Genomic DNA, 12,450 nt, shown 5'->3' with positions numbered 1-12,450 from the left:
GGTCCGATCACGTCATTTTCAAAGTATCGGAATCGGCAAAAAATTATCGGCCATGCCTTTTTTTTAATATATATTTTTTAATTAAATCCTTTTCTAATTGTATTTAACGTTACAAACATGATATGTTATACTCATCCAGAGTCTATAGTTTAGGCTTAAGGTAGGGTTATCAAATTTATCCCGATAACGTCGGTAATTATTTTTTAAAAAATGTATCACGTTAAAATATTTAATGCAATTAATGCATGCGCTGCACGACCCACTCACGCATTGTCGCGCTCAATCTGCAATGGCGCCGTTTTACCTATATAGAGAGATAAAAGGCAGCGTAAAATGAGTAGAGTGAATTTTGGCATCCTTTGGAGCATTTTTTTAATTGGCTAAAGCCTTACAATCCCTCTCCCTATGATTAGAATTATCATGGGAAGCAATGTGGGGAAGCAAGGTAGCAATTGATCTTTTTCTTAACACCTTATGTTATTTCTCAACGCAGAGAAGATATATCAATTGGTAGCACTACGCACAGTCATGGTTCCACTTCCCATCATGCATTTGGGCATGGCTACAGTATCATTTACTGAAAGCTCAACAAATACACTAGATGGCAATATTTAGTCACAATATACAATGTCACAAGTCTTTCTATCCGTGGATCCCTCTCACAGAAAGAATGTTAATAATGTAAATGCCATCTTGAGGATTTATTGTCATAATAAATAAATACAGTACTTATGTACTGTATGTTGAATGTATATATTTGTCCGAGTTTTATTCATTTTTTTCTTAATGCATTGCCAAAATGTATATGATCGGGAAAAATTATCGGGAATAATTGGAATTGAATCGGGAGCAAAAAAAAGCAATCGGATCGGGAAATATCGGGATCGGCAGATACTCAAACTAAAACGATCGAGATCGGATCGGGACATGATCGGAACAGCCCTACTTATAACCTGACTTTTAATTATTCAATTGGTTTCAGAAATGGCTCATATGAAAGCTAAGACCCTCCCAAATGATGTTGAATGTTCAAAAATATATTTGTTTCACTGAAAAAAGATTTATCATTTCATGAAGACATAAAGGTCAAATTTTGGCAAGTTTTATCGCCTACAGAAAGTAGTGTGAAAATTGAACAAAAAAAGTACTTTAAATACAAAAATATGTTACATAACATAAGTGAATTAAGTAGTGGTGCTGTGAGATCCAAATTTAATATTTTGTATGACTTCCATGGGCTTGAAGGACTGCATCTATGCGGTTTGGCAAAGATTCATACAATTCATTGATGAAGTCATCAGGAACATCAAAGAAAGCAGTCTTGCAGGCCTCCCAAAGTTCATCAACATTCTTGGGTTTCGTCTTCCATGCTTCCTCTTTCATCCTACCCCAGACATGCTCAATGATGTTCATGTCTGGTGACTGGGCTGGCCAGTCCTGGAGGATTAAAAAAAAAGAAAAAAAAATCTACAATGCTCAAGTCGGTTGAAATCCAGCGTAGGGCTACTGCACCTTAAAACATGTTTGGTTTTCTACTAGAGATAACTGTTGTTGTAATTGGTCTAAACCAGGGGTGGGCAAACCAGTCCTCGAGGGCCGCAGTGGGTCCTGGTCTTTGTTCCAACTGATTTAGCACACACAGTATAACCAATGAGGTTTCAGTGGAAACAAGGAGCACCTGACTGCAATCAACTAATTGCACTTGTAAGAAACCAGATTGGTGAAAGGCTGTCCTCATGATGGGTATGAGCAAAAACCCGCACCCACTGCGGCCCTTTGTGGAATAGTTTGCCCACTCCTGGTCTAAACAAATAAAAGTTGATTTGATTTTCTGTTGACTTAGAACACACCCATAACTAAACAGTATGGACATGCAGGTGTTTTTTTTTTTTTTTTTTAGATAACATATTGTGGTTCCTCGGTTTTATTATTATTATTATAGTAATTCTTTGTTCCGCAGCCCCTTTGAGCTCAATTTGACCCCTTTAAAATGCTTCAAAATGCACCAAAATCGGCAGGCAAGTCAAGACAGGGGAAATCTTTGATACCATGTAAAGACAAATTAAAAATACGCTATGTAGCGCCCCCTATCAGTCATTCTTTGTCCCGCCGACACTTTGAGCCCTACTTTGATCCCCTCAGAATGCTTCAAAACTCACCGAACTCAACAGCCAGGTGAACACTGGTGAAAACTTTGATAAAATGTGTAAAAAAAAAAAAAAAAAAAAAATCAAAATATTCGTAAATGTGTGTAGCACCCCCTAGGAACAAAACCAACATTTCATGTCATGGTTTTTTTTTTTTTAGGTGAAAGAGTAGGTAACAGTGCAAAGGTTAAATCTTAGAACACGTCAGTTCTTTATGAATGGGATATCATACGTTGTGCCCAGACTGCCGTTGGTACTACATCCAGTTTTCTTTGGGTGGGCAGAGCGTGTCCTTTCCCCCCTGCTCCCTAGCGCTTTCAAGCTGGAGCAGGAAAGGGCCTTCCCCAAAACGTTCCCACAAAGTTGGATGCATATTGTTTTGGCAAATTGAAGAAGGACTCTTCGAGAAAGAAAGGGACTGATTATGAAATGTCGCTATTCTTTAAATCTTCTATCAAATAAATGTCAGCACTGCCCTTGGCTAGCAAAGCAAACAAGCGCAGTGGAGTAATCAAAACCATCTGGTTCTGTGGTTCGGAACGAAAGTTTAAAAAAATATCAAAGTTCAGATGTCGCTGCATTTGTTCTAGATCACCCTGACTTCCTTTTCAATGTTTATACTTTGGCTCTATACCCCTCGGAGTTGGTGTGTATGGTCCGATAAAAAAATAAACTCACCTTCCAGTTTTGTGCAGAGGACCATATGAATCATCACGACTTGAGACAAGATTTTAAAAACCAACATCCTCTCGATGTAATCCTCTCATTGAGTCTTAAATGTTTAGGCATTTCCCAACGAGCCAGACTTTTAAGAATTAACAATGTTTTTTAATAGTGTTGAATACATGCTGCAATGATTAATCGATTATCTCGAGTGATTCGATTAGTAAAAGGATTTGAATTAAATGTTGCTGCTTTGAGTATTCGTTTAATTAAAGTGGCGTTTGAATGGTTTGTTTTGAAAGGGTTTGCATTTAGTTTTATTGATTTGGGTGGATACACTGCCCTCTAGTAGCAACAATGAATATAATGTAACTCATTTCGTGTGGCTGAATCCAGCTGCTCCCTGCCAAGACCAACATGAGTTAATTTTTTGTTTGCGCTGTTTTTTTTAATGCATTCGTAATATAATTTGTATGGATATTTAGCTTTTTTTGGGGGGAGGGAATATGTGTTTGAACCATTTGTTAAGAGCATTATAAAAAAAAAAAGTTGGCATTTTATAGCATTTTAGCTAGCAGACTTTTGTTATGTAAGTTAGCCAATTGATCTTTTGTTGTACTTAGATTCTCGTTCATTTATTTTTTTAAGTATTTGATTTAGTTTATTGGTATATTTAGCCATTTTTTGTGGGAATGTTTTAACCATTTGTTAAGAACATTGTTAAAAAAAAGAAGTTAGCATTTTGTAGCATTTAAACTATCAGAGTTTTCTGTATAAGTTTGCTAATTGTTCTTTTGTTGTACTTAGGTCCTCATTTTTTTTTTTTTTTTTTGATAGCGTTTGAGGCTCAGCTCAGGTATTTTAATTTTTTATGTTCCTTATCCGATTACTCGATTATCCGAACCAACTAGTTCATCGATTAATCGACTACTAAAATAATCGATAGCTGCAGCCCTACATCTATGTGAAGCTTGGACAGTATAGAGAGAACAGTGATGGGAAAGACGCAATGCTCAATCCTACCGCACAATGTTTTTTTTATTCACACTCTTCCTCTACACTTCTTGGAACAATTGCTTGTCCACCCATCCAAATCCTTACCCTCTCTGCATTGGCTTCCCTCAATTCGTTTATACATTTTCTTCTTTTTACAACTCCTAGCTAGCATACTGGACCGTACATCAAGTGGCCTATGATTCACATCAATTGTATCCCATTCCGTAGCTCATTATATGTTGTGCATGTGTTTGTGTGTTCTGTAATCTGACACGGAAGGTCTCAGCTAAGCAGGCTAATGAACAAACTCCTGCATTGTGTTGTGGCCCCAGGGATGCGCTGTAGCCTCTAATGTACAACAATTCAGCGTAAAAGAGCAGAGAGATTCACTGACAGGGACCAGCTGTCTGGTACGAAGTAAAGGTGCAGCTATTTGTGGAGGCAATCATACCGTAGTTAACTTCATTTTTTTTAAACATTGATCAGCTCAGTGGTTTTCCGTTTTTCTTGACTGATTATGTACAGCACTGCTTTTACATCTCTGTAATCAATATATATGGATTTAACAGGTGAATAACGTGTTTGCTTTTTAATTCTTTATTTAATAGCTTAGCCCATCGATGCTATATTGTATCTGTGATTTTAAATTATGTGTACAGTATAATACAGTACCAGTGTTGTTTGTGACAGCCCTTTGAATTTTCATCGTAGTCTTTTGGACAAAAATACATATTAGTCTTAGTCACATTTTAGTCATTTGAAATTTTGTTTGTTTTTGTCTAGTTTTAATTAACGAGAACTGAGAAAAAAAATTGTCTAGTTTCAGTTGACAGTTACTCAAAATGTTATCGTCTATAAACTTTAAAACGTTTTAGTCCATAAATAAATAAATAAATAAATAAGAGGTGTCCAACAATGTGTATGAGCATTGACAGACGAGCACATAACTGTAAAGTCTACAAGGACATCACCATCTTCGTGATGATAATACAAACTCAGCTGGAAAACAGTACATTATTTTCAATTAAATAAACTCACCTGGACGCCACGAACCACACTAAATGCTAATGCGAACGCTATGCTAATGCTACAAGTTACATTTGGAGTGTGATGATCAGTCAGCACAGCACAAATTGCGTCTCGTTTCAGTTGACAGTTACTCAAAATGTTTTTGTCCATAAACTTCAAAACGTTTTAGTCCATGAATAAATAAATAGATAAATAAGAGGTGTCCAGTAATGCCGAATGAGCATTGACAGACGAGCACATAATTGTAGTCTACAATGACATTACCATCTTCGTGATGATAATACAAACTCAGCTGGAAAACAGTACATTATTTTCAATTAAATAAACTCACCTGGACGGCACGAACCACACTAAATGCTAATGCGACTGCTGTGCTAATGCTACAAGTTACATTTAATGTGTGATGATCAGTCAGTACAGACCTCTAAAGGCTAATGCAATGTGGCATATCTAGCCAAGATAAATAATTAAAAAAATAAAATAAAATAAAAACTTACCAAGCAGCACCTGACATGTGTTTCACAAACGTATTATGCCTGGAGAGGACATGCTGTTATTCCACGGCCAGTGAGTGTGGCGGGGGGGAGCAGCACGTCACTTGAGTGACATTGCCAAACACTGCTATGATTCGTGTCTAACCCTAACTACACATGTTATTAAAAGGAAAATGTCAAACATTGTGAACTTATGACGGAAACTATAGCGAATTTTCACCTCGTTCTTGTCTCGTCAGACGAAAACTGGCACCGGTCTCGTTATCTTTTAGTCTCCCAAGACTAAGCATCTGCCGGTATGAGATTCTGACAGTATGATAACCTTAAGCCAAAATATCACGGTTCCACGGTACCACGGTATTGCAGTTAAACCTCTAAAATGTGTCACTTTGAGATACATGGGTTAAAAAAAAATGTTTTCTTCCATTGAACTGGATTTTTATTTTTCAAAACATATTAGCAAATTGGAACATAATGTTAAGTGTATATATCAATATAATGTTAAAATAAATTTTAAAAATAACAAAAAAATTACTGAAATATTCTAAATAAAATTGAAATAAGTGCAGAGTTTACATTATAAACACTCTTTCTTAACAAAGACAGTTGCCAGAGAGAAAAAAACACGTTTTATCACCGCTAGACACACTAAACACGCTGGAGTTGGTGGGAAACGTTCAATTTAATATTGTATAAATGCGAATTCATATTGGAGGTATTGCCTCCTCGGCAGCCACCCTCTGCAAACATGTTTTACATGTCGGTTGGCCTTCCTCCTCTAAGCTGCGGTTATCTGTAATTTTTCGATAGCCGAAGTACTCCATTACCAGAGATTTTTTTTTCTTCAATGGCGGAAAAAGCCATCAAGAGCACAGCAGACTCACTGACACTGAGCAACAACAGGTGGGGTAGGGTTGAGCCTTGCAGCTGCAAGCAGGGGATTTTTCCCTGCATTTTTGGGACATACTGTTAAAAATAGCTAATACCGTAGGGACGGTATGACGGAAAATGTTTGCGGTTTTGAAACAGTGACATTTTTAGACCACGGTATAGACCCTACCCACGTGACGTCACAACTCCGGCCTCCTGACTGGTGCCGCCCAATTGTCCGTCAACACATCATGTTTACCTGTTACGGCTACGTACATTCCTCCTATTTACGGCGTGTTTTTCTGCTCGTTAACATTAATCATCAAAATGGTGAAGGCGTGTGTGGCGGTCGGTTGCAATAACAGAGAAGATAGACGGAGAGACTTGAAGTTCTACCGGATTCCGAGAGACCCGGAGAGAAGAGAGCGAGATGGGCTGCTGCAATTCGACGAGAAAACTGGGCTCCAAACGATTACCACAGATTATGTAGTAGTCATTTTATATCTGGTAAGATGCATTTAATATATATTTAGAGGGTTTTGGGCTGACAACCACAATTAAGATCATTGCTAGGCTAATCACCGACAACATACACGTATGTATGTAGTGAGAGTGCTATCGCTAAACCATATAAACATTAAAAGCCCTAGCTCCATTGACAAATGACATGAAATACATTGAACTTGACAGTGGATGTTAGCAAGAACAAAAGATTTTGAATTGAAAATTTCGTAACTCACCTTTCCAAGCACAAGATAGATTCCTGCCGAATTTTCGTGGACGAGGACCTGTTTCACCCAACCAGCAACGAAGTATTTATAAGCCTCCAAGCTCTTAAAGTTTTTCAAACTTTCGTGAGAATAGTCTGATTTTGTGTGGACAACATAGTTGTACATATCAGGGTAGCTAGCAGATGTCAGGCAAATACGGCGAAGACGGCGGGTCGAAAAACATCGATTTAGGCATCAAATATGGATCTGGCGAATGGATAGACTGAAGCTTTTCCACATAACGCCTTTTATGCAACGCATCAAGTGAGTTCACGGCATCCGAAAGCACCGGGTCTTCCATGAAATGCATTATAAATTGCTCGATCAATTGAGACCATTGATAATACAGACACAACATGACGGACAAGGGCGGAACAATACAGGGATCACGTGATTTTGTGACGTCGGTGGGTAGGGTCTATACGGTACTCTGAAACCGGTAATCGCCACATGTCTACCCAAGACACGTTTTGAGCTCGTCATCGTCATGAAAAGATTTTGTGTTCATAATGTTCATATGAAATGGATACACTACTTGTATGAGACCAAACGCTTCAGATTTTTTTTTTCCCTGAGAGAAATCAATGGCAAAATTATAGACCAGAAAAGATAGTAATTTGGCAATGTTGCAAACGAGATAACCCTACGGCACTTACAAGCAATCTATTCTAGACTTCCCACTTTCACCTCTCACTGTGGAACATCAAAGTTTGGAAGCCTCAGAGCTCATTTGATTTTTTTCAGTTTTGAAACACATGCCACTAAAAATATTACAAGTTTAAAGTATTGTCATGCATGACGAGAGTTGTGTTTAATGGTTGACCATTAACACTGGTTAAACATCCTTCAAGGATGATGTAGTTATTTGAAGTACACAAAATATTATCCTAGAATTAACATCATTGTTTTTGCTGGCCCCATCTTTAGTTGTAAACAGCTGTGTTTGGAAATACTTGAGCTCAAGCTCGACAGGACATTTAATTATGTAAACTTATTTGAAATATTGTTACGAGAAAAAAAGCTTTTAAATCTGACGCCGGTCCAGGTGGAGATTTGTTTAAACGATGTCATTTATTTGAACTTTTGATCTGCAACAATTGCTTATTTGACTTCACAAAAGTCCCACTTTTTTTTTTGAGTAATGTTGTTGTCTCCCTCTACAGGACTGCCCACAGATTTTGCCCTCAACACAGATCTACATCCCAGTGGGAGTGACCAAGCCCATCACCTTAGCTGCCAAGAACCTTCCCCAGCCGCAATCTGGGCAAAGGAACTATGAGTGTGTGTTCCACATCCAGGGGGAGACCCACAGTGTCCCCGCCCTGCGCTTCAACAGCTCATCTATACAGTGCCAGAAGACAGCGGTGAGTAAGATGGTCCAAAAACAAAGCAAAAAAAAAAAGGGTTTCTGCTCAGTAATACGCTGTAGTCGTCTCAATTCAGTAGATGGAATTGTACAGTTTGCTTGTTTTTCTTTACTGATAATGCCACTTAAATTTGACAAATGACTTAACCGGCACAGAATTTGTTTTCATTTTGGAAGAATCTGAAAGTCAAACTGAGAAGATGGGCATGTTTTATGAACCATTGACTGATAAAGACAGCCAATTCTTTTTAAAATATAGCAGTGTTTCAAATAGAATTTCCATCTTCGCTAACACTTTACAATAAGGGTCCCTTAATTAACATTAGTTAAAGCATTTTTAGACAATAACTAATGTTTACGTAACATGACAATAATTCATTTAATCCCTTATATAAAGTTTATTAATATATTAACATGAGTTAATGCATTAGTTAATGCATTTTAAGACGATAAATAATGTTTAAGTAACATTACAATAAGTCATATAATCCCTTATGTAACATTTAGTAATGTATTAGCATTAGTTAATGCATAACCAGACAGTAACTGATAGTTTGGTAAAATTAAAATATATTTAGCCCTATATAGGGTTAGGGTTTGTTAACCTAAGCATTTATAATTTCTTAGTTAAGGGACACTTGTGCTACACTTTACAATAAGGGTCCAAAAAAACATTCAGTAATGGTTAATTAAGGTAAAGTAATACTTTTGAGGTACGTTAATGTGATATAATACCATACCTAAGGTTCGGTTATAATTAGGGCTGTCAAACGATTACAATTTTTAATCGAGTTGATTACAGCTTAAAAATTAATTAATCGTAATTAATCGCAATTCAAAGCGTCTATAAAATATGCCATGTTTTTCTGTAAATTATTGTTGGAAAAACTTGGAGTTCTTAAAAGATAAATGTTAGTACAAGTTTTAGAAATGTTATATTAAAACCCCTCTTAATGTTTTTGTTTTATTAAAATTTGTAAAATTTTCAATCAAAAAATAAACTAGTAGTTCACCATTGTTGTTGTCATTACACCATGCTCACTCCCCAAACCCATAAAATCATCTGGACCCAAGCACCAGCAGAGGGCGCCAAACAACAAAAAACAAGTACCAAGCGGACATCACACTGCTGTCATTTTAATCTGAGTGGGGTATGTGCGTCAAATATTTTAACTTGATTAATTAAAAAAATTTATTACCGCCCGTTAACGCGATCATTTTGACAGCTCTAGTTATAATACATATATATAATACATCACATTAATTCACATATACATTAGTGCATTAATGAATAGTTATTAATGTATACTAGTACTATTTTAAAATGAGAAACATTGCTCTGTTAGTCCTTGGGTGCTGCTAACCTAACCTTAAGTATGGTATTATTTCACGTGGATGTACCTCATAAGTATTACTTAACCTTAATTAACCATTACTGAATATTTTTTGGACCCTTATTGTAAAGTGTAGCACATGTGTCCCTTGACTAAGAAATTATAAATGCTTAAGTTTCCCCCTTAACCTTTATTAACCATTACTGAATTCTTTTTTGACCCTTATTGTAAAGTGTAGCACATGTGTCCCTTAACTAAGAAATTATAAATGCTTAAGTCCCCCCCTCCTTAACATTTATTAACCATTACTGAATGCTTTTTGGACCCATATTGTAAAGTGTAGCACATGTGTCCCTTAACTAAGAAATTATAAATGCCTAAGTTAACAAACCCTAACACTAAACCCTAACCCTATATATAGGCCTGTATACAGTATATTTTTATTTTTACCAAACCATTTGTTACTGTCTGGTTACGCATTAACTCATGTTATATAAAAATGTTAGATAAGCAATTATATTAATCATTGTAATGTTACTTAAAAATTAGTTATTGTCTAAAAATGCATTAACTAAAGTTAATCGGGGGACGCTTATTGTAAAGTGTTACCCCAACTTCTAAGTATATAGAATGTACACATTGTGTAGTCTCTAAGTACTCTTGCTTTGAGCCACTGAATGCTAATTGTTAGCTAAATCTTGATAAGACTAAGGACAGTCTGTAAATTGGTTTGGATAATGCTCACCTATTTCTCATGATCACTTTCGACTCATTGTTTTGGCTTGGACACGCTAAATTACTTAACAATGGACAGAACGTTCATCTTCATCGTTGGTTTGGACCTGGGGCTCAGGAGTAACGCAACGTGATCTCCGCAGAACGTGGTGTTGTGGCCATCACCGTCTGTCTCATCAAGATAGATTTTTTTGAATCCTCCTTTGACGATGGTTTTGTTTTTTGTTCAAAACACTCCAACAGTGTCGTTTGCCTTTTTTTCCCGATCGTTCTCCACATTTTTTTCAAATTCTTGCGTCCTCACAAGATCCCTCCAACTTCCGTTTCCTGACTATTTTTCTTAACTTCCTTTCTTGGCCCGAGATGAGTTCTTACAAAATGCGCTTACCCGATGACAAGCATGATGTTTAGCTACTCTCGCTCCGTTCCTCATTGCATCCCGAAGACCGCGCGGCGCGCTGAGTGTGTTTTACTTCCGCTTTACTTGACGTATTTCTATAATCGGAATTTGGATGTTTGTGAATCATTCTCGAATCTTCCACGGCCGAATCGCGAATAATCTAAGAATCGGAAATGCCGCACACCTCTAGTTGACACTCATATTTACACCCGCTGATAATGTGAAATGGTCGTTCAAGCTACCGTGAACGTTTTGGAGAAATTGACACAGGCAAGGGGAAAACATTCCTTTTGGGATTATACCATTAATCTGATAAAGCGACGTGCTAACCAGTCAGACAACGTGCCGCCCCATTCCTAATTGTTTAGTAAAATAAACACTAATCTTTGAACAAGTAGACAAAAGATTATATTTGCATTAAAATCCAGGTGACTGTGTATTTGTTTGGGTGCGTGTGTTTGTGTGTGAGACCTCAAACTAGCATGACAGATAAGAGGTAGCTAGCGTTGCGCTCCACTGAGGCTGAAAATGCGAAGAAGGAGTGTGCCTGTGAAGCTAGTTTGGAGCGGATTGATCTTGTTTACACGTTGACGCTATACTTCACTCTTCTTTTCTCGCTCTGCCTCGAGAGCCCATCTTTTTTCTGACTTCCTTTTGTGTCAAATTTTCTCCTTCCTGCCCAACTTGTCTCTTTCTAGTTTCTAACAAATAAGATAAAAAGTAAGTTTTCAGTGCACATGTTGCACGTGAGTTGTCGTAATAATGAGACACAAAGGGATGTTGACATATTTGAGGTTTGGTTTATGGTAGATGCTGGCAGCAGAACTAATTAGATGACAGGGTTGTCCGCATCGAGATGTGATTCTTACATTACCTGCTGATGGTTGAGGTTAAACAGCAGCAGTAAAGACTCAACCTGCCCAAGTTTAATGTCCACAAAAACAGACGTACTGCTCACAGTAATTAGGCACGGATTGTCAGTGCTTCTCCCTTGTTAGCAATTAGCTGCTGGAGCTTGACATAATGGTCAAATATTGATGAAAAAGAGACTGTGTTCCGTTCAAGATGAAAAACCAGACTTTGTACACAATTGTGTTATGTAAAAGCCTGTAATTAGCAGCTGAAGAATGGTGGTTGCGTTCTGCTTTGACCATTGACTCCATTAAAATCAATAATTGATGTTTGACACACGGTTAAGGTTAACTTGTTGGAATCTTATTGATTTAGACTCTTCTGGTCTGTCAATTAAATACATTTCTCATTGATTCCCTTTTTAACTTAACATTCATCAGATGAGGATCGTCAAATGTGTTTGCATAGATATCTACACGACTGAGGATTTCTAGATTCATTGATTTTACAACTTTTTTTTTTTTTTTTTTTTTAACATTACACACTCTGTAACACATACAGTGGTATGAAAAAGTATCTGAACCTTTTGGAATTTGTCACATTTCTGCATAAAATCACCATCAAATGTGATCTGATCTTTGCCAAAATCACTCAGATGAAAAAAACCGTGTCTGCTTTAACTTAAACAACCCAAATATTTATAGGTTTTCATATTTTAATTAGGATAGTATGCAAACAATGACAGGGGAAAACAAGTAAGTGAACCATCAAATTTAATATTGTGTGCCCCCCTC

At 37.0% G+C, this 12,450-nt stretch overlaps 1 protein-coding gene across 2 annotated transcripts in view; it reads left to right on the top strand.

Moving 5' to 3' along the window:
* The window catches only part of LOC130921934 (plexin-A1-like), a 484,623-nt gene that overhangs the window by 312,426 nt on the left and 159,747 nt on the right, over window positions 1-12,450 (top strand). For both annotated transcript variants that reach the window (XM_057846316.1, XM_057846315.1), the window contains exon 10: window positions 8,133-8,333. In XM_057846316.1, the coding sequence (XP_057702299.1) occupies window positions 8,133-8,333 (201 nt within the window). The remainder of the gene's footprint in view (window positions 1-8,132; window positions 8,334-12,450) is intronic.

The sequence above is a fragment of the Corythoichthys intestinalis genome, chromosome 9 (assembly GCF_030265065.1).
Source record: "Corythoichthys intestinalis isolate RoL2023-P3 chromosome 9, ASM3026506v1, whole genome shotgun sequence".
Classification (NCBI taxonomy): domain Eukaryota; kingdom Metazoa; phylum Chordata; class Actinopteri; order Syngnathiformes; family Syngnathidae; genus Corythoichthys; species Corythoichthys intestinalis.
Note: the sequence above shows the minus strand (reverse complement) of the source record. Positions and strands in the feature narration are given on the sequence as shown.